The sequence below is a fragment of the Pyrgilauda ruficollis genome, unplaced genomic scaffold (assembly GCF_017590135.1).
Source record: "Pyrgilauda ruficollis isolate IOZ18807 unplaced genomic scaffold, ASM1759013v1 scaffold72, whole genome shotgun sequence".
Lineage (NCBI taxonomy): Eukaryota > Metazoa > Chordata > Aves > Passeriformes > Passeridae > Pyrgilauda > Pyrgilauda ruficollis.
Window position 1 is genome coordinate 823412 of NW_024529044.1, and position 27106 is coordinate 850517.

The 27106-nt window shown below is 62.2% G+C and overlaps 1 protein-coding gene across 1 annotated transcript in view; it reads left to right on the top strand.

The window, feature by feature from the left end:
• Nucleotides 1–27106, top strand: part of SDK2 (sidekick cell adhesion molecule 2) — a 44762-nt gene that overhangs the window by 12778 nt on the left and 4878 nt on the right. Inside the window, exons 2-39 of the mRNA XM_041485845.1 lie at nucleotides 4380–4539; nucleotides 12653–12759; nucleotides 13716–13863; nucleotides 14519–14652; nucleotides 15546–15657; nucleotides 15877–16067; nucleotides 16328–16411; nucleotides 16481–16675; nucleotides 16850–16966; nucleotides 17063–17230; nucleotides 17409–17511; nucleotides 17725–17901; nucleotides 17983–18119; nucleotides 18287–18434; nucleotides 18502–18642; nucleotides 18725–18906; nucleotides 19119–19234; nucleotides 19860–20055; nucleotides 20205–20303; nucleotides 20601–20792; nucleotides 20883–21004; nucleotides 21082–21191; nucleotides 21315–21465; nucleotides 21563–21800; nucleotides 21877–21992; nucleotides 22142–22331; nucleotides 22525–22623; nucleotides 22882–23076; nucleotides 23154–23355; nucleotides 23523–23626; nucleotides 23730–23800; nucleotides 23922–24057; nucleotides 24606–24662; nucleotides 24884–24985; nucleotides 25097–25212; nucleotides 26133–26319; nucleotides 26680–26817; nucleotides 26884–27045. Coding sequence (XP_041341779.1) covers nucleotides 4380–4539; nucleotides 12653–12759; nucleotides 13716–13863; nucleotides 14519–14652; nucleotides 15546–15657; nucleotides 15877–16067; nucleotides 16328–16411; nucleotides 16481–16675; nucleotides 16850–16966; nucleotides 17063–17230; nucleotides 17409–17511; nucleotides 17725–17901; nucleotides 17983–18119; nucleotides 18287–18434; nucleotides 18502–18642; nucleotides 18725–18906; nucleotides 19119–19234; nucleotides 19860–20055; nucleotides 20205–20303; nucleotides 20601–20792; nucleotides 20883–21004; nucleotides 21082–21191; nucleotides 21315–21465; nucleotides 21563–21800; nucleotides 21877–21992; nucleotides 22142–22331; nucleotides 22525–22623; nucleotides 22882–23076; nucleotides 23154–23355; nucleotides 23523–23626; nucleotides 23730–23800; nucleotides 23922–24057; nucleotides 24606–24662; nucleotides 24884–24985; nucleotides 25097–25212; nucleotides 26133–26319; nucleotides 26680–26817; nucleotides 26884–27045 — 5403 coding nt within the window. The remainder of the gene's footprint in view (nucleotides 1–4379; nucleotides 4540–12652; nucleotides 12760–13715; nucleotides 13864–14518; nucleotides 14653–15545; nucleotides 15658–15876; nucleotides 16068–16327; nucleotides 16412–16480; nucleotides 16676–16849; nucleotides 16967–17062; nucleotides 17231–17408; nucleotides 17512–17724; nucleotides 17902–17982; nucleotides 18120–18286; nucleotides 18435–18501; nucleotides 18643–18724; nucleotides 18907–19118; nucleotides 19235–19859; nucleotides 20056–20204; nucleotides 20304–20600; nucleotides 20793–20882; nucleotides 21005–21081; nucleotides 21192–21314; nucleotides 21466–21562; nucleotides 21801–21876; nucleotides 21993–22141; nucleotides 22332–22524; nucleotides 22624–22881; nucleotides 23077–23153; nucleotides 23356–23522; nucleotides 23627–23729; nucleotides 23801–23921; nucleotides 24058–24605; nucleotides 24663–24883; nucleotides 24986–25096; nucleotides 25213–26132; nucleotides 26320–26679; nucleotides 26818–26883; nucleotides 27046–27106) is intronic.

A 27106-nucleotide genomic window follows, 5' to 3' on the forward strand; every position in this document is an offset into this window, starting at 1 on the left:
GACAAGGTGGGAATGGGACATAGCCAAGGGGTGGGGTGGCTGTGTGGGCAGGGATTCACTTGTCCCCAAGGCCACCACATCCCTGTCACCCCTTGGATGGCCATGAAGGATCCCCTGGGGCCAGCTCTCCTTGTGCCACGCGAGGCTGTGACCCCAGCGAGGTGCTCGGGACACTCTGGTCCCCATGGGTGCTGTTTTTGGGGGCCGTGGGTGGCGTTCCCCCCTGCCCAGCCCCCCCAGCTGTGGCACGGCTGCGGCGGCGCCGGGGAAGCGCACGGCGAATATGTTCCACAAATGAATAATAAAAACAAAGGAAAATTACCCTCTTATTGAAACTCGTTTTATGAATAAAACAATTATTCTGGTAATTGAAAAAATGTGTCGTTAAATTAAATGCAGTGGTTCCTATTAAAATTTTAGTGGATTTCTTCTTCTCCTCTGTTTCTTTTTCCCCCTTTTTCCTTGCCTCCCTCCCTCCTGCCTCCGCTGGCGGCTAAAGGCTGGTAATTATAGCGGAGGGTTTCGCTTTCTCTTTATTGTTTTTTAATCTCTTCGTGCTGCGGAGCCAGCGAGAGCCTGATGCCGAAGAGATTTAGCTCCATCTCCCCGTGCAGGGGGGGCCGTGGTGGGAGCTGCTTGGTGGCAGTGCCAGGTGGCTGTGCCACCGCTCCTGGAGGGTTGGCACCTTCCTTGCTGGGTTGGCATCCTCCTTTCCAGGCTGCCATGCTCCTTTTTGGGTGGTGATGCCCTGGGGGGGGCCTGGGAAGCTGTGGGGGCAGCAGGGACATGGCTCTGTCCCCTCTCTGTGGTCCAGGTGGGGTGTGGGCAGTGCAGCGGGCACTTCCAGCGCCGCATCCTGGTGGGACCAAAGAAGGGTTGTTGGGAAGGAGCAGGAGGATGGAGCTGTTTTCCCTGAGGCAGGTGCTGGTCCCTGGTGTTGGCTGGGCTCTGCTGGGTACCTGGAGCCCGCAGGTGAAGGTGGGCTGGGCTCAGGACATCCCCCAGCTCCTGGTGGGCATCGGCTCTGTTGGGATTCCTGGATCATGGTGATCAGCAGGAATGGGCTGGTCACCTTGCAGTGGGTGAACTGGGCAGGGGAGGCACTGGATGTCACCCCTGTCCCTAAGAGGGACTGAACACAAGCAGGCATGGGGACTGTCTTGTCCTCTGGATGGTGGCACCAGGCAGGAGGGGACCTGGCTGTCCCACAAACCGCTGGTGCTTCGGGAGGACCCGAGGAATTAGATCTCCTGCCCCCATCCCCATCTTGGCTCTGAGAGGGATCAGGAGGGGGCTGCACCCTCTGTCCCCACTGCCCCCCTGGCAGCAGCTGCCAGGCAGAGCCGTGCCCTTGGCACCATTCCGGGATTCCTCCCGGCTTAAAATTCCCCGTCCCTTCCCATCAGGAGGGATTTGAAGGCCGAGAGAGGGGAGCTTAGTGCCCAGCTCTCCCATTAGGGCCGGGAATTAGGATCCATTAGGGCTCTTTCGGGAGCCCTGCCCTACATCCGCGCCCGCTCCGGCTCTAAAGCCCCGCCGGCCCTGATGTAACTAAAGCGCAGGGGCCAGGACTGCGATCCCATTAGGCGGGATTAGCGCCGTGCCAGGGCCTGGCATTAGATTGTCATGGGCAGGGGAGGGAGAGAGCCGGGACTGTCCCCGTCCCTGTCCCTGTCCCCTTTCCCGGCTGCCAGCCCTTGGAATCCCATGCGTCACCGCCGGCAGCTCGGTCAGCCCCGAGGGCAGGACGGGGACAGAGGGGTTTGGTGGCACCTTTCTTTGTGGAGGGGACGCTGCTGGCGTGGCAGGGGGTGGCTCAGGAACTGCGCAGTGTCCCGTGCCGCCGGCAGATGTGCAGATGTTCCCGGTGACGCCCCTCGCTGCCGCCTGTGTTTGGAAAGTGATGAATTTCTGCACCAACTAATTAGCCTCTAATTAGCAAGCGGAGTGTAAACAGTCACAACAGATGGGGGAGAGGCGGAATGAGCAGTAATGACCCTTCGTTTGGGGGGACGTGGCTGTCATCCAGCGGGAACCACCCCCCGGGCCCGGGGCCGGGGGAATGGCAGCTCCGGTCCGTGCCAGCTCCGTGGTGGCATGGTGAGAGCTCCATTAACTTGGATTTGGTGGAGCCAGGGCCTGCCAGGGGTGGTGGTGTCCCCAGAGAGCAGAGCTGAGATGGCTGGTGCAGCTGGAGAGGGAAACTGAGGCTGGGGGGCTGCAGAAGGGGTTGGTGGTGAGGACAGCCCTGCTCAGCACTGGGGCCCCCCACTCTTCTCCCCTCCAAGAGCTGGTGTGGGCACCCCTGGGAACACCAGGAACACCTGATCTTGTCCCTGGAGGCCTCTCTGGAGACCTGGAATTAACGAGCCACCTTCCCCTCCCGGGATCCCTCCTCTCCTCCAGCCCCCCTGGCACTGGGTTGGGCTCCCAGGAGGATGAGGAGGATTCCACTCGAGCTCGGTGCCACCTTCACCCCTCACAGGGGACCCGCAGGACCCCCACCCCCGCTGTCCCCTGCCGTGCTTGGGCTGGGTTTGCCTTTCTGGGGGCACGGGAGGGGCCGGGCCGGGCCGGGCGCTGTGCCCTTGGATCACCACGGAACGATCCGAGTGGAATTAGGAGCCGCCTCTCCTCCTCTGCGCCGTTTTTCACCCCTTAATGCAGAACAGATGGCTCGGGCGCTTCAAAGCGTGATGAGCCTTAGCTGCTTAAAATCAAATTAGGATGGATGCAAACGGCAGGCGGGCCCAGGGGAAGGTGCACCAGCAGCACCCTGGTCCCAAACACTTCCCAAGCACCTCCAGGACACCTCCCAGGAGCCTCCCAGGCACTGGCTGCTGGCTGGGTGCACTGGGCATGCCAAGTCTCAGTCCCACTGTGCCCTCAGAGTGCTCAGCTGGGCCCTGGCAGCACAGCCTGGGGGTCCTGAGGGATCGGAATTCCCTGGGGATCAGCATTCCCTGGGGACCAGCCCGTTGTGCCATGCTTGGATGCTCCCTGCAGCTGCGTCGTGCCCAGTGGGTGCCAGTCTGGGGCATGGCTCATTTGCTGGTTTCATGCAGGAGGTGTTTGGATCCAGATCTGCCATCTGGCTGTGCCACGTCCCCATCTGGGCACTGCCATAATCCCAAAGTCTCCAGGGTGGCGTGGGCGATGCCCCGGCCTTGCAGGTCAAGCTCTGCCGTGGTGGGGACATGTGGCGTGCACAGGTGACACAGATCCTGCTCTGGGACATTCCTATGAGCCCTGTGCCACCTGTGTCCCCAATCCTGGGGCACCCTGAGGGTGGCAGGGCTGCCCTGAGCTCCCCAGGCCAGGGAACAGCAGGGCCATGGGTCGGGCTCACAGCAGTGGTGCCAAACCCACAGCCAGGGCACCGAGCTGCCATGGGCACCACTCTGCCCCTGTGCAACTCGGGATGGGCTGGGCTGCTGTGTCCTGATGCCCCAATGCCTGAATCCATCCTGGATTTGAGGCAGGGACACCAGGAGGAGTGAGGGCTGCCCCTTCCAGCTGGTGCTGCTGAAGGTCAGAGAAGAAGATTAAATTAACGAGCCGCAAGCTGCTCCTCCCCTTCCTAATGACTGTCCTGGCATCCAGCACCACCGTGCCCTGCCCTTTGCCAGGCGGGATGGTGTAAATCCACTGGGCATTTCCATGTGGGTGTGCAGGAGCCAGGACTGAGGAGAGGGACCCCCAGTGCAGCTCTGGGGGTATCTCCGGGTGTCTCTGGCTCCCACAAATTCCTGTCACACCCCATGGTGGTGGGCCTTGGTGCTGCTCACAGGGATCTACGGCAGGAATTCAGCTCGAGCAGACAAGAAAGCAAAGCCCTACCCCAAAGAAAAAACCCAGAGCTGTGATTGAACGTGCACTTGAAAGCTGCTGGGGAATATGAATGTGCCTTTGAAGTAAAAGGGCTTCCATTTGTTAAGCAGAAAATGGAGCTGTGTGGTTCGATTTATAGTTTTACTTAGCAAATAAAACAGGAGAGGAGTAAGTGGTTCTGCCTCGCTCGGCTCGCAGCCCCTCCGCCCCTTCACCCCCCGAGTTAAAAGCTCCGAGATGCTACAAAGGCAACCGGGAATAAAGCAAAGCAGCAGCTTAGATAAACCTGCAGCAGGCTGAGCCCTTGTGGATGGGCTGCTGGAATGGTTCAGGGAGGGACAAGGGACAGGGAAGGGGGCTGGGTGGCCTGGCTGGGGCGGGGAGGTGGCTGCTGGGTGATGCCGACAGAATCATGGAATGCTTTGGGTTGGAAAAGACCTTAAGGATCATTGTGTTCTGTGGCCTGCCAGGGGCAGGGCAGCAGTGCTGAGTGCTCCATGGGGCTGGTGGGATGTGGCCCCTGATCCCTGTCCCTCCTCTCTCCTCAGATGATGTCTCCCCATACTTCAAGACGGAGCCGGTGCGGAGCCAGGTGCACCTGGAGGGGAACCGGCTGGTGCTGACCTGCATGGCCGAGGGCAGCTGGCCCCTGGAGTTCAAGTGGCTGCACAACAGCCAGGAGCTCACCAAGTTCTCCCTGGAGTACCGGTGAGTCTGGAAAGGGCAGTCAGGCACCAGCAGGGGCTGCCCAGAGAGGCTGGGAGTGCCCATCCCTGGAGGAAATCTGGGGGTGGCACTCAGAGCTCTGGGCTGGGGACAAGGTGGGGATTGGGCACAGCTGGGACACGATGACCTTGGAGGTCTTTTCCAGCCTCAGTGACTCTGGATTCTGAGTCTTCCCAAGCATCCGTGGCAAATCCTGCCTGTCATGCTGGTCCCTGGCAGGTGCCAGTGCCAGGCCTGCCATCCTGGGAGGCGGCACAGAGGCAGCGCTTGGCAGCCCTGGAGCTGTGGCTCTGTTTGCAGAGCAAACGGGACTTTAAGCAGGTCAACAGCGGGGAGGAGGTGTTTGCACAAGCGGATTAACACCTCAACACCGGGCTGTGGATCACAGCCCCCGGGGCTCCCTGGGAGCAAGGCAGGCTGGCGTGGGAGAGTGCCCAGCTCCAGCCCAGTGTGCCAACTGATCCTGGCACAGAGCGACTCCGGCCCCTTGGAGATGGCCTTTAAATCGAGGCGGGCACCTCTTGCCATCTCCTCTGAGTGTGTGTGTCATCCTCTCTGTTTTAATCAATAATTCAGGTTGAGACAAGCCGTTCCCCCTTTCCAGGCATCGAATCCAAAGGTTTCGTGTTGCTGTGGTAACACGGGGCTACTCCGGGATGCCGGGAATGCAGAGAGAGCGGCTGGGTGACGTCTGTGCCCTGCTGGGATCCTGGAGCCCAGGCCCTCCTTGGGGACTGTCCCCTCCTGAGCCATGGTGGCTGCAGCTCTGCAGTGCCCTGAGTCCCTGGCTGGGGGGACTGTGGGACACCCTTGTCCCTTGTCCCTTGTCATGGTGTGGAAGTTCAGAGACCTGTTGAGCCCCACAATTCCCACGGCTCTCTCCTGTCAGGGGTGCAGCTCTTTCCCAGGCAGGGGAAAAGAGTCAGGTCTCGATCCCGGGCCCTGTTCTGCCCTGGAAGTGGGTTAGAGTGCCTGGGGGTCACCTCCAAACCCAGAATGGGCATTCTGCCTCCTTTTCCTGAGTTTCTCCAGGGTTTGATTCGTGCCTCAGTTCACCCTTCAGTAGGAAAGGGCCCAGCAGTGGTGCCTGTGCTTCGGGATGCCAGTCAGCTCCACATCCCTGCATATCTGAATCCAGGCATTCCTGCATCCCTGAATCCCTGAATCCATGCATCCCTGCAATTTGTGCATTCCTGTATCCCTGAATCCATGCATCCTTGCATCCCTGCATTTCTGAATCCCACATCCCCTGCATTCCTGCATCCCTGAATCCCTCAATTCCCGCATCCCTGAATCCATGCATCCCTGAATCCATACATCCCTGCATTCCCGCATCCCTGAATCTATGCATGCCTGCATCCCTGAATCCATGCATCCCTGCATTCCCGCATCCCTGAATCCATGCATCCTTGCACCCCTGCTCCAAGGTGACTCCCCTCCCCTGGAGCCCTCAGCCCCCAGCTCCAGCATCCAGGCAGAAAGGATTAAGGATGGAAGCGAGAAACCAACCAAACAAACACGTGGGGAAAACCCAAACAAACCTAAACAACGGAGCAGAGCAGGCACCGTGCAAATCCCAAATCCCTGCTGGGCTCCCCTGGAACCTGCCAGCCTCCCTTGGCTCTGCCCGCGGCTCCGTGGGGATTTGGAGTGTGGAGATGAGGGCTTGGCTGTCGTGCCTGGCACTGGAGGCTGCTGGTGAGAAGGAGAAGGACCAAAATTAGTTATGATGGGCAGAAATTGAATTTTAATAGAGCTGTCGGTGGCACGGAGCCAGCCCGCTCAGGCAGTGGGAAGGTTGTAATTAAAAGTTAACGAGTTTAGAAACAGAGTAATCCTTGGAGAGGGGAGGACTGGTGCTGATGGCCAGGGAGGCTCAGGGATGCTCTTGGCCATGTAGGGCCGGGGCTGGCTCTGGGTTTGGGGTGCACCAGTCCCTCCCAGCTCGGTGCTGCCGTGTGTCCGTCAGTCCAGGGACAGGAGCACATTCCCCAGAGCCCGGCTGTGCCCGTGAGGAAGGCTTTGGAGAGGACATCGTGCCGTGGGGGCTGTGCCCAGGGACTGGCTGGCCTCGGTGGCATCACTCATGATTCCCAGCCGGGCTTAGTGGCTTCACCTCGTGGTTCCCAGCCAGGGCTGTGCCTCCAAGCATTCCACCCTCATCATCCTCGCTGCTGCTCCCCAGATGCTCTCCTGAGCAGGGCATCCCTCCGGCTGCAGTGGCACTCGTGCATTTCCCATCTGGGGGGCTGTGTGCAGGGGCTCGCTGTCCCCTCGCCCCCCTGGAGCCGCCCCGCTCGGTGCCCGCGGTGGTCGGAGGAGCTCACGCCGCGTTTCCAGGGAAGGAGCCGCTCTCCCAGTTTGGCAGCGTTTCCATGGCGACCGCCCTTTCCTTCCCGCAGCGGTTCCGCCGCCACCGGAGCGGCTCTTTGCGTTCTCCGAGGGCCAGGTGGGCAAGGGGCTGGGCTTGTCCCTGTCCCCAGGCCGGGCAGGGCTCGGCGGTGCCTGTGCGTGGAGCTGATCCCTCGGGAGCATCCCTGGGAGCGCGGCGGGAGCTCTCTGAGCATCTGGAGCCAGGCTCCCCGAGGAGCATCCCAGGGGATTGGGTGCCATGAGGGACTCCAGAAGGAGTGGGAGCAGCCCGGGGCTGTGTGCTTGTGGAGCCGTCTCCCCCTGGAGCCACCCCTGGGGCTGTGGGGGATTGGGCACCAGCCTGGCTCTGTGTGTGACCACGGGCTCATCCCTGGGGATGGAGCATCCCAGCTTGGTTCCAGGAGCATGCAGAGCTGGCTTTCCTCAGGAGGATGCTGGGGGATGGAGCAGGATGAGGGACCCCCGAGGGACTGAGCAGCAGCCTGGCTCTGTGTGTGTGTGTGTGTGTGTGCGTGCATGTGTCTGTGTGCTCTGTGTGTGCATGTGTCTGTGTGTGTCTGTGTGTGTGTCTGTCTGTGTGTCTGTCTGTGTGTCTGTGTGTGTGTCTGTCTGTGTGTGTGTGTGTGCATGTGTCTGTGTGTGTGCCTGTGTCTGTGCATGTGTCTGTGTGTGTGGAGCCATCCTCCCTTGGGAGCATCCGTGGGACTGTGGGGGGCTCAGGGATCAGCCTGGCTGTGTGTGTGCCCACGGACCGGTGATCCCAGGAACGTTCCTGGTGGGTGGGATGGGAGCAGGGACCAGCTGCCTTCCCTTTCCTCCATTCCCTGCTGCTGGCATGGGGTGCACGAGGACGTTTTCCCACAGAATCCCTGCTGCCTCCCCTGCTGGAGGCCCCACAGGGACACCCCTCTGGTGCCCATGAGGTGACAGCAGGCTGGGTGCCACATTCTCTTCATAGAGAAAAGTGAGGCACAATTCTTCCCAGGAATATTTCTGAGATTCACACTCTCTGAACATCAGAGAAAGGGAAAACACAATTCTTACCACTTGCTGTGCCTGTGTTGTACCGAAGTAGAATGCAATATGGAGGTTGTTTGTCCAAAGTGAAAATGTTTTGTTTCCTTGGCCTATTAGGGCCAAGAAAGTGTGTGTGTGTGTCAGACTGTCATGAGACAGTCACGGGAGAGCCAGGAGGTGAGTGCAGTTCTGTGCAATTATGTGCAGAGTGAGTGCTTGGCAGATTCAGTTTAGATAAAATGTATATAGTATAGTATAATAAAGTAATTAATTAGCCTTCTGATAAGTTGGAGTCAGATGCATCATTCTCTCTCCCTCACCCACATCAGAATCGCCCTTGGTTTGTAATAGGTGCCCACACGCTCGGGTGCCCTGGCCCTGCTGTCCAGGCCCAGCTCTGGTTTTGCCTCCAGGATCTCTCCAGTGCCGGGCTCTCCTGTGAGGAATCACAACATGCAAATCAGGCAGCTTGATGTCTTTAATGAAATCCTCGGAAGGAAAGCGCTCCTCTGGTGAATTGAGGATATTTATTTCTCGTACAAGAAATTTAACATGCAGATTAGTTGGGGCTGGTAATTTATCACATGAGATTGTCCTATTAAGGGCTGCATCGAGTCCTGCTGCCTTTGGAAATTACCTTACACATAGATTACCTCTGGACAGACTCCCATCCGTAGAGATGAATCTTCTGGCTCCTGAATCAGCCCTCGTGCCTCTCCTCATGGCCTCCACAGCTGGTGCAGGAGTCCAGCAGCTACTGAAGGATTCCCTGCCTCCTCTCTGGAGCCCAGGTCCCCTTTGCTGGAGCTTGGAACAGTGCAATTCCATCTCCAGCTCCGGCTGGCTTTGCCCCAGCTCCCCTCTGCCAAGCAGGGCTGGCACAGCTGAGCCTCCCCGTGCCATCCCATGCCAGCCCTGGGGTGGGTTTTCCAGCTCTGATCCACCTCTTTCTCCTCCCAGGAGCCCTTCTGTGTGGGCTCATCGAGATCTGGGGCAGATTTGGGGCTCTTTCAAGCCCTGCTCCTCCCTGGGCTGTTTTGGGGTGTCCCCCAGGGGTGCAGGGACACAACTGGCTGCACACACAGGACTCTGATGTGCTTTGTGGCCCGGTGAGGATCCCAAATGTTTGATGCCCAGAGTTTGTTCCCACATTATGTAAAATATGGAGCCAGGAGCCTCTGAAAACCCCAGACCCGGGGCAAACAGGATGGATCACCCCTGGATTCCTGCTGGGATCTCAGCCCATGCTGCTGCTCTCTGGGAGCTCATCCCTGCTCTGCTGGGCCCAACTCTTTGCCAGGTGTGAAGCCCATCCCTCTGCCTTGGGGAGCTAATTACCATGCAATGAGTTTATTAATGGCAGATGAAGAACATTGGAAGGGTTGCATCCTGGCTGGGTAGGAGCTCAATCAGGGCTTTCCTGGTTAATGTGGCTCCAGCCTGGCCTGTGTCACCTTTGGTGTCACCTTTGGCGCCACCACAGGTGGCAAAGCCCCAGGAGGGCTGGTGAGGGGTGTGGGCAGCATGGGGGGTGGTTTTTCCTGGGAATGCTTGTGCTGGGGAGGCTCCTGCCTGTCTCTGTGCCTTGTTTGGAACTTCGGGGACACTTGAACGTTGGCACGAGGAGCTGTGGGCACAGGGCAGTGGTGCCAGTGAACCACAGCAGTGTCAGGGCTGGCAGGAGGAATGTGCTGGGGTGGCAGCAGAGGGAATCTCCCTGCTGGGATCCTAGAGGAGCCACGGTGGAGAGGACAGGGGACTGCCAGAGCAGGAGATGCCACCAGAGCTGGGAGGTGGCCAAGCTCGTGCTTAGCAATGCACCAAAGCCCTCCGGATGCCACAACACGGATGGAGGCTTGCTCCGTCCCTGCTCTGCAGGAAGGAGGCTGATTAATACACGGGCATTAATTATTAAATGGCTCATTGTTCTGGCAGGGCCAATTGAGGCAGCGATTTACGGGGCTGCCAATTCCCACGGCCGAGGGAAAACACTCCGGGCAGGAGGAGAGGCAACGGCCACGTGGATCCAAAGAGAATCCGCTCCAGTCGGGAGCTAATTGAGATCCAATAGCCCAGTTAAGCGGGGCTGATGGAGCTCCAGGGGGGGCTCACAGCCTCATCGAGCGCTGGCCCGGAGCAGGGGCCGGGACACTGCTCGGATGCTTCGAGTCGTTAAACCTCTGCTAAGTGTGTTTTAATGCTCACTTGACATTTCATTATCCCAGAGTAACTATTCAAACACGCGTCCCCTCCAGAATTAATTAGTCGTTATACAGGATATTAATCAAAGGGGACTATGCCAGTGTGCTTCCATCCCAAATCCGATCCAGCTGTTGCTGTTACTGGGCGGCATTGGAAGAACCTCACAGATTTCTGCGCTCTTCTGGCTTTCAATTTGATGGATCAAATCCTTTGGCTGCTGCTTTTCCCGGCCCTTCTCCACCCCCTCAATCTAAGAATAATTCGGCAGCGTCAGCCCCACGCGCCTCAGCAACCCCACAAGAGCAGAGCCACGGCAGCAGCCGGGGCTGGGCACGGCTGTGCCGGAGCGACGGCAGCAGCGCTGCGGGGTGGCACGGCGAGGAGCCGGGCACGCTGCTGTGCCCGCCCGAGGGACCAGGGATGGATGATGGATGGACGGACGGATGGATGGATGGATGGATGGATGGACGGACAGGTTGTCATTCCCAGCGTGCAGCCATCCATCTGTCAGACAGATCCGGTGCCAAAGCTGCTGCTGCAGACCCGGCGCTCCCCCGGCTCGGGGCTCCTGCCCGCGGAGCCCCCTCCTGACCCCGGGCTGAGCGGGACGCAGCCGCTTCCTGCCGGGGCAGGGGGGTCAGTGCTCGCTGCTCCCCACGGACCGGGCCCTGTCAAGCTCCGTCCTCACAGAGAAGCCAAACAAACCCCTGGAACAGCGGAGTCAGCAGCGAGGACTGCGCCGGGAGTCGGGCCAGCTTCACCTCGGTCCCGGTGGAGCGGGGGCGGGCGGACAAACGGACAAGGGCACCGACCGGGGCACCGGGAGCGGTCCCAGCTGGAGGAGCTCCTTCCTCGCGTGGAACAATGGCCCTGGAACTCCTGGCCACGAAGCTGTGGCACAAACTAGGAGGTGGGGTGGCATCCACCCCTCCTGCCTGCGGTACGTCCCCTGTGAGGGGTGACAGAAGGGTGACATTGGGGGTGAAATCAATTCCCGTCCCCTCCCAGCCAGGCTTGACGGGGGAAGGAAATCGAATCCGAGCGCTCTTGGATAAAAGCCTCGGTGGAAGGCGAGCAGAGAGAACAAAGTCTGTGCTGGTTTGGTTGATGACTGCGGGCTGGGCTGTGCCGGGAATTGATTTCCTTTCTCCGGGCTATTTTCAGCTGCTGAGGTGTGTGTGCAAGTGCTGCTGCTTCAATAACTACTCCAGCTCCCGTGTGTGGGGACCAGGCCCCCTTAATTGGATCTGCTGGAGTGTCCTGGGTTGGGGACACGGCTCTCTGTGCCCAGGGAGGTGTCCTGCCTGCGGGGACACCGTGCTGCCAGGGCTGTGCTGAAGGTGCTCCCTGTGACCCGCTTTGGGTCCCTTGGGCTGTGCCAGCTCTGGTGGCTTTGCATTGTCCTGGAGTGAGGGTCTGGAGGAGACACGGCAGCGAGGACACGGCTCTGTTTGGGGACACACGTGTCCCTCTGCTGCTGTGTGTCCGTCCAGCCATCCATCCATGGATGTGCTCGGGAGTCACGGTGTGATTTATTAACGAGGACACGGCAAGGAGAGCGGGCCCATTACTCCTGGCGTCTGCAGCCCCTCCTGACAGCTCCGTGGAATTGAAATATCTTATTTAAAGCCTCTGGGGAGCATTTTTAAATATCAGCCGTGACACTCAAGGACTCGTTCCCAAAGGGCACCCTCCCTCCTCCCGCGGGGACGGGTGACCCCGGCACGCCGCGTGGGTGGGCGGCTGGCAGCGTGTCACCGCGGTTTGGTGCCAGTCCCGCCGGGCCAGGGAGCAGCCCTGTGTCCCCTGTCACCCTCTGCCGTGCGGGGCCCCGCTGCGCTCCCGGCACAGGGAACGCGCTCCTCAGGTCTTATGAAAGTTTAATTTACGCTCGGTTCTCCGAAGAACAAACAAAGCTCTGCCGAAAGAGCCCGCGGCGGGTTTTAACGCAAGATTAGATTTTGGGCAAGGAGGGCTGAGCTTGCTTTATTTATTCCCTCTCTGAGTTATCTCGCAGCGCTCCCCGTCGGGGACGGCGACTGCAGCGCCTGCCCGGCCCCCGGAGGCTCCCCCGGCTGTTGAGGGGGATAAAAGTGGAGCTCCGGGGCTGGGGACTCCCTGGGGGCGGCAGGGTCCGGCCCGGGGACCGCGGCGATGCTGGGGGGCGGTCGCGTGGAGATGTGGTGATTTCCTTTATCTCCTCACTGGCCGCTGATAAGGGCAGGCGTGGGGCTGATCGGGGGTCAGCCGGGGTTCATCGGACTTGGCGGCTCTCAGGTCCAGGCTGGGTGACACCAGCACACCGCAGTGTCACTGCTGGGGCTGGGCACGGCTCGGGACACTGCGGTGTCCCCCAGCCTGCATGCACCTCCAGCAGCTCCTCGGGGAAGGGAGCTCCTGGCACACGTGCAGTAAATGGGGAGGGTGTGCAGGACCTGCAGCCTCTCCGTGGGGCTGTGACAGTGACACGGATGTCCCCTGACTGCTGGTTCCCCTCCCGCAGGTACATGATCACCTCGCTGGACCGCACCCACGCCGGCTTCTACCGCTGCATCGTCCGCAACCGCATGGGAGCGCTGCTGCAGCGCCAGACCGAGGTGCAGGTGGCCTGTAAGTGACCGTCCTGCCCTGTGGGGACCGCACGGGGACACCCAGCTCCCGGCGCCGGGGGACAGCTCCGGTGTTGGTGCCACTCGTGGCCAGCACGTGAGAGCCTGCAGCATCCCTGGGGTGACACTGGCAGGGATATTGGAGCATCCCTGGGGTGATGCTGGCAGGGACATTGGGAGCATCCCTGAGGCAATGCCAGCAGAGATGTCTGGAGCATCCCTGGGGTCATTCTGGTGAGATTTAAGGAGGAGATGGCAGTGCTGAGGCCTGGGATGGGGCTCTGTCCCCTGAAAGGGACCTGCCCCTCTGTATCACCCCTTGCCTCTGGGATATCCCCACTCCCATCCCCTTAAACACCTCCTGAGGAGCAGTGACAAATCAGGAGGATAATGAGAAATTAATAAGGCAGCTGTGCTAACAACTAATGATAATGGCAAAGTCGTTAAAAAAGGATTCTTTACATGTTTTTAATTACAGCAATTAAGGAAGTCAATAAAAATCCCCTGTCCCACCCCCCTCCTCCATGCCCCCTGCTTCCCTCAGTCTCCCACAGCTGCTGTGTGCTTCCAGGCTGGGAATGGCAGGGGGATGGAGGCAGCTGTGCCACACCTTGTCCCTGGAGTCAGGGTCATGCTGGGATGCTGCTGGGACATGCCATGGGGAACAGGGAGAAGCTGGGGAGCCCCGGGACTGGGCCTGCAGCCTGTCTGTGGTGAGGGACACTCAGACAGGGGTCCCTGAGCCAGCACGGGGGTGATGGATGGAGGGATGGATCACCAGGAGCAGCATCTGAGCCACCTCCACCTCCCCCCACACCCTGAGCCAGGAGCAGCCCCTCAGCTCCATCTCCTGGGGAGCTCATCCCACAAACCCTGTCCTGCTGCCCAGCCAGACCCTGTGCTGCCTCCCTGGGCGCACCCCCAGCCCCTGGCACGGTTCCCTGCCCTATTCTGCAGACATGGGGAGCTTCGAGGACAGCGAGACGCAGCAGAGCGTGTCCCAGGGGGAGGCGGCCGTCATCCGCGCGCCCCGCATCGCCAGCTTCCCGCAGCCCCAGGTCACCTGGTTCCGGGATGGACGGAAAATCTCCCCCAGCAGCCGCGTGTGAGCACCCCCAGCATCCCCCTGCATCCCCCCCAGCGTCCCGGGGGCTGCGTTTCACCTTGTCCCCACGCTAAGGATGTTTAACCAACATCCTGCTAAAGCCCAGGGACAGGCCCGGTGACTAATGGCTCTGTTTGTCACCAGAGAAAGGGATTTCTTAACAAAAAATGAAAGCAGGAGGGAGGAAGGCGGGGGAGAGGGTGGGACAGAGCCAAACACGGCACAGACACGTGTGCCAGGTGTCCCCACGGAGCTGTGGCAGATCCCGGTGCTGCCGGAGCCGGCAGGAATTGAATTTGCAACCCCCATTATGCAGGAATTGAACTGGTCTCCTTTCGATTTGCAAAGCGGGATTGAGGAGATAAAACTCCTTTATCTCATATTTAATGGTAAAAAAAAACATATTCCCCACAGCATTTTATGTTTCCAGCAGATTAGATTGTTCCAATAAGTAAAAAATGAAAAAAAAAAAAAAAAAAAGGGAGAAATCCTCGGAATCTGCACCGTCCCATGGGCTCTGCTTGGACAGAGTGGGGCGGGCTTGGTCCCCCCATCCGGGGGCTGACTGGGGGGAGGCTGGGGGTCCCACGTGGGTGCAGGGCAGGCAGTGAGGGTCCCAGCTCTCTGGGTTCACTGCCACCATGCTCTCCTCCAGAGCCATCACGCTGGAGAACACCCTGGTCATCCTGTCCACGGTGGCCCCGGACGCAGGGCGTTACTACGTGCAGGCGGTGAATGACAAGAACGGTGACAACAAGACGAGCCAGCCCATCACCCTGACGGTGGCCAGTGAGTGTGGGGGGCACTGCCCCCTCCCCCCAACCCCTGCCTCGCCCCCAAATTTAATTTGCAGTAAATCTCCTCAGAGGCTCCAGCTTCTGCTGACTTAACAGTTCAGCTGCCTCAGAATTTATTTAGGAGCTCGTGGCTGTGCTGCAGGCACTGGTGTGTCACAGCTCCTGCTCCAGCTGCATCCTGGGCTGGGCTGTGGAATGGGGGCTGCAGTGTCACCCCATGGACACCCCCCGCCCCTGTCTGTGTCCCCCTGTCAGCTCCTGGTGCTCTGGAGCAGCCCCTGCCTGGGGGCCAACCCTGTGGCTTCATCCCCCCAGGCCCTTTGGGCTCCCCAGGAATTCCAAGGGTCCCCCAGTCCATTTCTTTAGTGACAGCCCATCCCATGGGACATGCCCTGAAGTGACATCAGCCCTGTCACGCTCTCCCCATCTCCCCTCCTGCTGCTCCACAGGGTTAGGACAGGTTATCCCTGTCTGTCTGCCTGTCTCCCATCCCCATGAATCTGTTTTCCCGTCCCTCGGCATCCTGGAGCTCCATAAACATCCCGGGGCCCTGTTTATGGATTCAGCTCTATCAGCAGCTTTCGAGCCCATCGCGTTTTTACAGCGCCTACATGAGGGTTTTTTATTCTTGCCATCATTTTGCTTTATGGACTCCCTGCTCCCTCCTCCCTGCTGTCACCAGCCTGGTGGCCCTGCCCAGGCGTGCCAGGGCTCCCACAGGAAGACACAGCTTAGGGACAGCTGGAAAGGCAGCCTGGTGCCACCAGGTCCCTGTCACTTTTGTGACCTCCAAGCCGAGCAGCCGGGGATTTGGGTGCCCTCTCTGGGGACCCCCAGGGTGACAGGGCGTGCTCATGGTTGTTTCTCTGGCCTCCTTCTCCCCAGATGTGGGTGGCCCAGCTGATCCCATTGCACCCACCATCATTGTCCCACCCAAGAACACCAGCGTGGTGGCCGGGACCTCGGAGGTGACCATGGAGTGTGTGGCCAACGCCAGGTGAGCCGTGGGGTGGGGATGAGGATGGGGAGTCTCCCTGTTGGCATTGCCCAAGGGAGATTTAGGGGTTGCGTGCTCCTAAACCCCTTCCCACCACACTCCTGGAACCTGTGGGATGGAGGGAGGGAGGTGTCTTCCCGCCTGAGTCCTGCAGGATGGAGGGCAGTGGGATCCTCCAGGGAAGCTGGAGCTGGCTCTTGACACACCCTGGCCCCCCAGGCCACTGATCAAGCTGCACATCATCTGGAAGAAGGACGGGGCGCCTGTGTCCAGTGGGATCAGCGACTACAGCCGCCGGCTGACCATCCTGCACCCCACCCTGAGCGACAGCGGCTTCTACGAGTGCGAGGCTGTGCTGCGCAGCAGCAGCGTCCCCGCCGTGACTGCCGGCGCCTTCCTGTCCGTGCTGGGTGAGCTCCTGCCCCTGCTGGGTTATCTCCTGCCTGTGGGCACCTTCCTGTCTGTCCTGGGTTATCTCCTGTCCATTGGCACCTCCCTGTCCCTGCTGGGTGAGCTCCTGCCCACGAGCAGCCCAGCCCAGAGCGTGCCATGAGCCGGGGTGGGCTCAGCCCTGGGGCAGGGCTGGAAGGTGACAGGAGGGACACTGGTCAGCCCAAGGACCCTGGGGAGAGGCTCTGCCCCCGCTCCTATTTCCTGGTTCCCTCGGCAGAGCCCCCGCAGTTCGTCAGGGAGCCGGAGAGACACATCACGGCCGAGATGGAGAAGGTGGTGGCTATCCCCTGCCAAGCCAAGGGTGAGCTGCTCCCCGGCACCCTCCGTGCACTGCCACCAGCCCGTGCCTGACGTGGCTGTACCTGTGCAGGTGTCCCCCCTCCCGAGATGGCCTGGTACAAGGACGCTGCCCTCCTGCAGCTGGAGAAGCTGTCCCGCTTCCAGCTGCTGGAGGACGGCAGCCTGCAGATCAGCGGGCTGCTCCCCGATGACACCGGAATGTTCCAGTGCTTCGCCCGCAACGCGGCCGGCGAGGTGCAGACCACCACGTACCTGGCCGTGACCAGTAGGTGCCATCCCCACCTTGCCCTGGGGGTGCCCTGTCTGGGTGGCGGGTGGGATGTGCCCCTGGATGGGTCCCACAGGCAACTTGGGGAGCCCAGGAAACTCTTCTGGGTCAGGCCCAGGCCGGGCACAGGGAGGGAATTCAGGGGGGGCTGTGCACCTCTGTGCCCTGCAGGCATCGCCCCCAACATCACGCGGGGTCCCCAGGACAGCACGGTGATCGATGGCATGGCCGTCATCCTCAACTGCGAGACCTCGGGGGCGCCGCGCCCGGCCATCACCTGGCAGAAAGGTAAAGGGCTGGGGGCGAGCCCGTCCTCGCTGCCCGGGGGCTCGGTGCCACCACAGCAGCGGCCCCGGCAGTGACAGGGCCCTGCCGTGTCCCCAGGGGAGCGGGTCCTGGCCAGCGGCTCCGTGCAGCTGCCGCGCTTCACCCTGCTGGAGTCGGGCAGCCTCCTGGTGAGCCCCGCGCACCTGCCCGACGCCGGCACCTACACCTGCCTGGCCACCAACTCCCGTGGCGTGGACGAGGCCTCTGCAGACCTGGTGGTCTGGGGTAAGGGGCTCAGGGTGGGCCAGGGATGGGGGGGACACTGCCCAGCTCTGGGCACCACCCCAGGTGCTGCGGGATGGAGCTTTCCAGGGATGGGTGCTGGGTTTTGTGGGTGCAAACGGAGCCTGTCCCTGCCGGTGCCCCCCCTGCAGTGCTGGTGGGTCATTGTGTCCCCCCACAGCAAGGACGCGTATCACGGACCCGCCACAGGACCAGAGTGTCATCAAGGGCACCAAGGCTGTCATGAGCTGCGGGGTCACCCATGACCCCAGCGTGGATGTCAGGTGAGTGAGAGGCTTGGGGAGTCCGGGCATCCCCGGGTTGCCCACCTGGCTGCTGTCACTGCTGTCCTGGGGAGGGAGATGGGGGTCCCCTTCCTCAGCCCCGTGCTGGTGGTCCTGCAGTGCCACCTGGTGCCCTGTGACAGTGGGCCCCCGGTCCCCTCTGCTCGCTGGGGGGCTGCGGGGCACCAGCACACCGGGCTCCCCCTGGCTCAGGTACGTCTGGGAGAAGGACGGGGCACCGCTGGGCCCTGAGAGCGGCCCCCGGGTGCGCCTGGACGAGGTGGGCACCCTGCACATCTCCCAGACCTGGTCGGGTGACATCGGCACCTACACCTGCAAGGTGATCTCGGCCGGGGGCAACGACTCGCGCAGCGCCCACCTCCGTGTCCGGTGAGACCCCCCTCATCCTGCCAGCACCCCTGCCTGGGGCTGTGCCCCCTCCCTCCTTCCCTCCCTAACCCCCCTGTCCAGGCAGCTCCCCCATGCCCCCGAGAGCCCCGTGGCCGCCCTGAGCCTGCAGGAGAAACGGGCCATCAACCTCACCTGGGCCAAGCCCTTCGACGGCAACAGCCCCCTGCTCCGCTACGTCGTGGAGGTCTCTGAGAACAGTAAGGGGCTGCTGCCACCCGCCTGGCATCGCTGGCACTGGGACAAGTCCCCAGAGTCACCCTGGTGCAGGGGACACTGCTTGGCCACCCTGGGACTGGTCGGCCAGGCAGGGGACCCCAGCGCCCTGCAGGCCAGGTCCCCACCCTGCTGTCCCCTCTTCCCCCAGACGCGCCCTGGACCGTGCTGCTGGCCAGCGTGGACCCCGAGGTGACATCGGTGACAGTGCGGGGCTTGGTCCCTGCTCGCTCCTACCAGTTCCGCCTGTGTGCTGTGAATGACGTGGGCAGGGGACAGTTCAGCAAGGACACAGAGAGGTGGGTCCTGGCCGGGGGTCCTGGGGGGGTTGGTGACCCCGGGTGCTCACCTGCCCTGTCCCTGCAGGGTGTCCCTGCCCGAGGAGCCGCCCTCTGCACCCCCCCAGAACGTCATTGCCAGCGGCCGCACCAACCAGTCCATCATGATCCAGTGGCAGCCACCCCCTGAGAGCCACCAGAACGGGGTCCTCAAGGGCTACATCATCCGGTAGGTGCCAGTGGGGGTGCCCAGGGGTCCAAACCTGGTGTTGGTGGGGACAGTGGCAGCTCTGATGGCTCCTGATGCCCAGGTACTGCCTGGCCGGGCTGCCCGTGGGGTACCAGTTCAAGAACATCACCAACGCCGAGGTCAACAACCTCCTCCTGGAGGACCTCATCATCTGGACCAACTACGAGATCGAGGTGGCTGCCTACAACAGCGCTGGCCTGGGGGTCTACAGCATGAAGGTGACAGAGTGGACCCTGCAGGGAGGTAGGCAGGGACAATCAGGTGTGGGCAGGGGCTTGGTGGGCACCCCAACAGCAACAGGCGCCATTGGGGTGGTGGGACGGGAGGCAGGAGGATGGGTGTGCAGGTCCCAGGGGCACTGGGATGTGCTGGGCAGGATGACCTAGGGTTGGGACCCAGCTGATGGAGAGGACCTCGTGGAGCTGTCCCTGTGAGCTGTCCCTTCATCCTGGCAGTGCCCACGGTGCCTCCAGGGAATGTGCAGGCCGAGGCCACCAACTCCACCACCATCCGCTTCACCTGGAACCCCCCCAGCCCCCAGTTCATCAATGGCATCAACCAGGGCTACAAGGTGAGGGTGATTCCCAAAACCAGAACAGCTTGTAGGGAAAACTTGGTCAACCTTCATAAACTGTCTTGGCTCCTCCTCGCTGAAATCCCGGATTTTAATTGGCTCTCTCCTGACTGTTAAAATAATATTTAATGTTATTTAACACTTGCATGGGCTCGGAGTCTCCCATGCTCTGTAATTAATTCCAAATTGCAATTAATTCAAATTTACATTAATGAAATTGAATTAAAACATTAAACTTGTGTTTTAATCCACTCAAAAGAAGTTCAGGAATTTAATTGCCGCTGAATGAGATAACCAGCATGAGTAGGATATTTAACATTCTTATTAAACGCCACTTAGTATTTTTGATTAGTATTTTTTGGGCATAATTAGTGTTTAATTAAGTTGCTAGAGGCTATCTTGCACAATACCAATTAAATGCCCAGCCATCCCTCCTGGATGCGGGCAAGGGGGGATCCCGTTATCGATGGAGTTAATCACAGCTCTGTAAACAGCGCTGGCACAGGCATCGGGCGCTCCCCGCACCGTTAATTGATTGTTAATCAACGCCTAATTAATAAGAGGAGGCCGGAGATGGCGTCTGTGGCACTGGGAACTTCATGGCGGCTCCTTTCTCCCGCAGCTCATCGCCTGGGAGCCGGAGCACGAGGACGAGGCCACGGTGGTGACGGTGCGGCCCAACTTCCAGGACAGCGTGCACGTGGGCTTCGTGGCGGGGCTGCGCAAGTTCGCCGAGTACTTCACCTCGGTGCTGTGCTTCACCACGCCCGGGGACGGCCCGCGCAGCCCCCCGCAGCTGGTGCGCACCCACGAGGATGGTACGGGGAGGACCCACGCCCTCGGGATGGACCCTGCCCGTCCCCGGCCGCATCCAAGGGGAGCCCCCTCCCCGCTCGCTCCTCGCGGGTGTCCCGTGGGTGCTGAGGGATCCTGCGCTTGGGGGCTGAGTCTGGGTGTTTTTGGGCAGTGCCTGGCCCTGTGGGACACCTCAGCTTCAGTGACATCCTGGATACGTCCCTGAAGGTCAGCTGGCAGGAGCCGCTGGAGAAGAATGGAATCCTGACAGGTAAGGGAGCAGCAGCAGGTACTGGCTCTGTCACTGGTCCCTTTCCCACCCCACAGCACCTCCCCCTTTTCCTGTCCCATTCCCACCCTGCAGCATTGTCCCCTGTGTTGCACTGCTACCCTGCAGTCACACTCACATGTCCTTTTCCTCCCCCACAGCATCTCCCCTTTGTCCTGTCCTCTTCCCAACCTGCAGCATCTCCCACCTGCCCTGTCCCATCCCTGTCCCCATGCAGCCTGTGGGGTGGGCGATGCAGGGGTGACACTGCAGGGGTGACACTGCAGGGGTGCATTCCAGGGTACCGCATCTCGTGGGAGGAGTACAACCGCACCAACACGCGGGTGACACACTACCTGCCCAACGTCACCCTGGAGTACCGTGTCACCGGCCTCACCGCCCTCACCACCTACACCATCGAGGTGGCTGCCATGACCTCCAAAGGACAGGGACAGGTCTCCTCCTCCACCATCTCCTCAGGGGTCCCCCCAGGTGAGCACTGCGGTGTTGGGGGTGCTGCATGGCCGTGTGCGGTGCTGGGGGCAAGCGGCCGGTGCCACCCACCCTGCCCTGTCCCCACAGAGCTCCCTGGTGCCCCCACCAACCTGGGCATCTCCAACATCGGCCCCCGCTCCGTCACCATCCAGTTTCGCCCGGGTTACGATGGCAAAACCTCCATCTCCCGCTGGCAGGTGGAGGCACAGGTACAGGGTGCCTCGGGAAGGGGGTCAGGGGGTGTTTGGGGACTGCTCACCCCACTCGCCCCACTGCCATCCCACAGGTGGGCCAGAACGGTGAGGCTGGCGAGTGGGGGCTCGTGCACCAGCTGGCCAACGAGCCTGACACCCGCTCCATGGAGGTGCCCAACCTGAAGCCCTACACCTACTACAGGTGAGTGCCAGGGCAGCGCCCTGGTGCCATCCCTGCGTCCCCCACTGTGACCCCCCCTTATTGTCCTCCCCAGGGGACTGGAGCTCTCTTGGCCCACACTGTGACCCTCCTCTCCTCTCTCAGTTTCCGCATGCGGCAGGTGAACATCGTGGGCACCAGCCCCCCCAGCCTGCCCTCCCGGAGGATCCAGACCCTCCAGGCTCCCCCAGACCTGGCCCCTGCCAACGTCACCCTGAGGACGGCCAGCGAGACCAGCCTGTGGCTGCGCTGGATGGTGAGGGGGGTCAGGGGGGTCTGTGCCTGCATTGCTGAAGGGAGATGCAGCTGGGGGGCTGTGGGACACCAGGAGTGACAGTGCCTGTCCCTGCCAGCCCCTCCTGGAGCAGGAGTACAACGGGAACCCCGACTCGGTGGGGTACAGGATCCGGTACGCGCGGGCGGATGGGCGGGGGCAGCCGGCGCTCCAGGTGATCCGTGACCGCGTGGAGCGGGAATTCACCATCGAGGACCTGCAGGAGTGGACGGAGTACCGGGTGCAGGTCCAGGCCTTCAACGCCATCGGCTCTGGGCCCTGGAGCCCCCCGGTGCTGGGACGCACCCGGGAGTCAGGTACCGCTGCCCACCGGGCACTGGGCACCCAGCTCGGCCAGTCCGGCCACTGACCCTCTCTGTTGCCCCCCTCCAGTCCCCTCCTCCGGCCCCAGCAATGTGTCAGCAGTGGCCACCTCCTCCAGCAGCCTGCTGGTCCGATGGAGTGACATTCCTGAGGCTGACTGCAATGGGCTCATCCTGGGCTACAAGGTGAGCTCCTGCTCATGCCCTGCCCCTGGGCAGCACAACCTCCCCTGGAGCAATCACCCTGCAGGCTGTGGGGTCCCCAGTTGTGCCACCCCCAGGAGCTGGTGGCCCGGCTGTGTCACACGGGCTGTGTCACACGGGCTGTGTTGCAGGTGCTGTACAAGGAGAAGGGCTCGGAGGGACGTGCCCGGTTCTGGCTGGCAGAGGGCAATGCCTCCCGCAGTGCCCAGCTCACTGGGCTGGCCAAGTACACCCTGTATGAGATCCGGGTGCTGGCCTTCACCAGGATGGGCGATGGTGCTCCCAGCCGGCCTCCTGTCCTCGAGAGGACACTGGATGATGGTGGGTGACAGCACTGGGTGTGCTGGGTGATTAATCCCATCCTTTCCCTGGGTGATTAATCCCGTCCCATCCCTGGGTGATTAATCCTCTCCTATCCCTGTTCTCTGGGGCGATCCCTCTCCCCCTGCCCAGAGCTCCCAGGGGATGGGATCTTTTCCCCACTCCCCACTGACTCCAATCTCTCCCCCTGCAGTGCCCGGGCCCCCCGTGGGGCTCCTGTTTCCTGAAGTGAGGACCACCTTGGTGCGACTCATCTGGCAGCCGCCGGCAGCCCCCAACGGCATCATCCTGGGTAGGTGGGGAGCACCCGGGCTGAGCCACACTGGGATGCTCTGCAGAGGGATGCAGAGGTCCTATGGGAGCAGGGATTGTCAGAAACCAGCTCGCTGGGCATCTGGGAGCCCTCAGGGGCGAAGCTCCCTGCTCGGATGCTGGTCCCGGGCTGGGTGTGAGCTCCCCCGTGAGCAGGCTGGGATGGAGAGGGCGGCACGGGGAGGAGCCCAGGCTGGTGTCCCCTCCCCAGCGCCGCCACTCCGCTCCCTCCCCGCAGCCTACCAGGTCAGCCACCGCCTGAACACCTCGGCGGTGCCCGCGGCCGCCGTGGAGATGCTGGATGCCAGCGCCCGGCAGTTCACGGCCACCGGCCTCCAGCCCGAGGCCACCTACTTGTTCCGTGTCACCGCGCAGACCCGCAAGGGCTGGGGCGAGCCGGCCGAAGCCCTGGTGGTCACCACCGAGAAGAGAGGTAACGATGGGGGGCGCGGCCGGCGGCGGGGGGCTGGCGGTGCCCCCGCAGTGCTCCCAGCCCCTCGCCTCCCCCAGCCCGGCCGCAGCCCCCCGGGAAGCCGCTGGCGCAGCAGGAGGAGGTGCGGGCGCGGAGCGTGCTGCTGTCCTGGGAGCCGGGCAGCGACGGCCTCTCCCCCGTGCGCTACTACACCGTGCAGAGCCGCGAGCTGCCCGACGGCCCCTGGGCTCTGCACTCCGCCCCCGTCAGCCACAACGCCACCGCCTTCGTGGTGGACAGGTGAGGGGCTGGGGACGCGGTGGGTGGTGATGTTTCCCCGTGCCTCAGTTTCCCCATCTCGTGAGAAGCGCTGGTACAAGGCTGGGGAGTGATGGCGCGGTGGGAGGGAGGTGGCTCGGGGGTGACCCGCGGGCTGCCCCATCCCCATCCCGCTCCGCTCCCTGCAGGCTGAAACCCTTCACCTCCTACAAGTTCCGTGTGAAGGCCACAAACGACATCGGGGACAGCGAGTACAGCGAGGAGTCGGAGTCCCTCACCACCCTGCAGGCGGGTCAGCACCTCCTGGGGCAGGGACAGCGGGTACCCCGTGCCCGAGGGAACTCCTCATTGTCCTGGGCATCTCCGGAGCCTCACAACCCTCTTCTCCCCCACAGCCCCCGAGGAGGCTCCCACCATCCTCTCCATCACCCCTCACACCACCACGTCGGTGCTCATCCGCTGGCAGGTACCGTCCCCTCTGCCCTGCCCGGGGAGGTGGCACTGAGGCACACCAGGTGGCACCTCAGGGTGCCAGGGAGCCCTGGGCCAGAGCAGCCTCTCACTGCCTTCCCTCCCTCCCCCTGCAGCCCCCGGCTGAGGACAAGATCAATGGGATCCTGCTGGGGTTCCGGCTGCGGTACCGGGAGCTGCTGCACGACAGCCTGCGGGGCTTCGCCCTGCGCGGCCTCGGCCACCCCGGCGCCGGCTGGGCCGAGCTCACCCGTGAGTGCTGACCCCGGGACTGCGGCTGGGGTGACCTGGGGGTGGCAGGTGGGATCTGAGCAGTGCAGCATCCACAGCATCTCCCATGTACCGGGGTCAGGCTGTGCCCCCTGGAGCTGTCACCAGTTCCCCTGTGCCACCAGGTCTGTGGTCCCTAACATCCTTTTGTGTTGTCACTGGCTCTGTCCCACTGTGTCCACAAATCTGAACCTCACAGGGGTGTCTGCACCTAACACGGGCTGTGTGACATCCTGCTGCTGTCCTCAGCCCCCACAGGCAACAGGGCCACAACCACTCTAGTGGCAGCAGGGACACAAGTGACAAGGGCAGAGCCCAAGGCAGGGCCTGGCCCTGTCCTCTGTGGAGACCCCAATGCACAAACCTGGCTGGTGGCACTCAGGGGATGGGGCTGGAGGATGGAAAGGCTCCTCAGTGCTCTGGCAGCCCTGTTGGCACCTGGGGGTGCCAGGGCCCTTTCAGGGGAGCCCTGGCCTGTGGAGGCAGGAGCCCCCCCTGCCCTGCACTAACCCCCCTGTTCTCCTGCCCAGCCGTCTATGCCGTGCACAACCTCAGCGAGGTGTCCCTCACCCAGTATGAGCTGGACAGTAAGTCACCACCCCCTGTGTCCCCCACCTCCCTCTGTGTGTCCCCTACTGCCACCCCTGTGTGTCCATGCACTGCAGGGCGAGCTGAAACCCCTCTGCCCTATCCAGCTGCTCTTTGGGGACACCCCCTTCTTCCCAACAAGGGGGGCTCTGCCAGGTCCCCCGGGGGTAGTGGGGCTGCCCTGTCCTGGGGAGGGTCCCACTCGCCCTTTGTCCCCCAGACCTGAGCAAACACCGGCGCTACGAGATCCGGATGAGCGTCTACAACGCCGTGGGCGAGGGCCCCCCCAGCCCCCCCCAGGAGGTGTTTGTGGGGGAAGCGGGTGAGTCCTGGCAGGGGTGCCTCTTGGGGGCTGCAGGGAGGGGGTTGGGCTGTCCTGGGACCCCGCATGCCCCGAATCAGTGCAGTGACACCGTGCCCTCCCTCGGCACAGTGCCCACCGGAGCGCCCCAGAACGTGGCTGTGCAGGCGGCCACAGCCACGCAGCTGGATGTCACCTGGGAACCGCCCCCCGTCGAGAGCCAGAACGGGGACATACAGGGCTACAAGGTACCTCCTGTCACCTGGGGGCTGACACCCGCCCGGGGGCTCTGGGGAAGTGCAGAACCCCTGGAGGGCACAGGGTGGGTGGCACTGGGGGTGCGGTGGGTGATTTCGGGAAAGGGGTTCTGGGAGGATGTTGGGGTCCCGAGGAGATGCCGGGCGTCCCTTCCCGGTGCCGAGCGGCGGCGGGGCAGCAGATGGCGCCGTCGGCCCTGGAATGCGACCGAGGTGTGTCGGGATAGAGCCGGGATGGAGCCGGGGTGTGTCGGGATGCAGCAAGGACGCACCGGGATAAAGCAGGGATGTGTCTGCATGGAGCTAGGATGTGTCGGGATGGAGCTGAGATGTGTCGGGATAGAGCCGGGATATGTCGGGATGCAGCCGGGATGTGTTGGGATGTGTCGGGATGCGCTGGGATGCACAGGGATGTGTCGGGATGCAGCCAGGACGCACTGGGATAGAGCCGGGATGTGCCGGGATGGAGCTGAGATGTGTCGGGATAGAGCTGGGATGTGTCGGGATAGAGCTGGGATGTGCTGGGATGCAGCTGGGATGTGTTAGGATGTGTCAGGATGCAGCCCGGGTGCAGGTGGGATGCATTAGGATGCAGCCGCGGTACCCAGCCCATGCTCCAGACATCTCCTGGTCCCCATCTATTGTGATTCCTCCTGCTTGTCCCCATCCCTCGGGAATCAGGCACGGCTCGAAGGTGATCTCAGCACACCCTGGTGATGCCAGCCGTGCCTGATGCCCAGCACAGCCTGGAGCCCTCCTGGCAGAGAGGCTCTTCCGTTCCTTTGGGTGCACTTGGAGCCACCAGGCTGGGACAGGGGCTCCGGAGCCCGGGCAGGGACGTTTGAGGGTTCAGGGAAGGCGAGCTGGGTCGGACCCGTGCTTCAGCCAGCTCCCCACGCCCCCTCCCACAGATCCACTTCTGGGAGGAGCAGCGGCCGAACGAGAGCGTGCGGGTCAAGACGCTGTTCCTGCCCGAGAGCGGCGTGAAGCTGAAGAACCTGACGGGCTACACCTCCTACTGGGTCAGCGTGGCCGCCTTCAACGCCGCGGGGGACGGGCCCCGCAGTGTCCCCGTGAAGGCACGGACACAGCAGGCAGGTGGGGCCCGTGGCACGGCTCCCCCAGCGCCCTCCTGGGCTCCCTGGGGAGGTGTCTCCATGGTCCAGCTCCAGGGATTCACAGTGCAATCCTGAGCAGAACATCCCTGGGCTCACCCCAGCGGGTTTGTGGGGTGGGCACACAAGGAGGTGAATGTTTAAGTTTGAGGAGGATGAAGGTTTTGGGAGGACACAAGGAGACTCGTTCCCCCGTGGAATCTTTGCTGCAGCAGGGTTGGGGCCCGGGAGGCGTGAGTTGGTGATCATTCAGCATTAGGGTGGAGGCAGGGAGAGGGGCTGGCTGGTGCTGGGGGTGTCCCCTGGAGCACTGAGCTGGCCCTGTCACCCTGTCCCCTGGCAGCCCCCAGTGCTCCCGGCTCCATCCGCTTCAGCGAGCTGACCACCACGTCGGTGAACGTGTCCTGGGAGCCACCACCACTGCCCAACGGTGTCCTCGAGGGCTACAGGCTGGTCTATGAGCCCTGCACCCCCGTGGATGGTGAGGCCATGGCCGGGGGCGGCGGGCAGGGCTCGGGGGGACTTGGCTCAGCCTCTGTCCCCTCAGGCGTGAGCAAGATTGTGACGGTGGATGTGAAGGGGAGCAGCCCGCTGTGGATGAAGGTCAAGGACCTGGCTGAGGGCGTCACGTACCGCTTCCGAATTCGGGCCAAAACCTTCGCCTACGGGCCGGACGTTGAAGCCAACATCACCACGGGGCCCGGGGAAGGTACGGGGGACACATGGGGACACGCGGGGTGGGGAAGGAGGTGGGGTGGGAGCTGGCACGG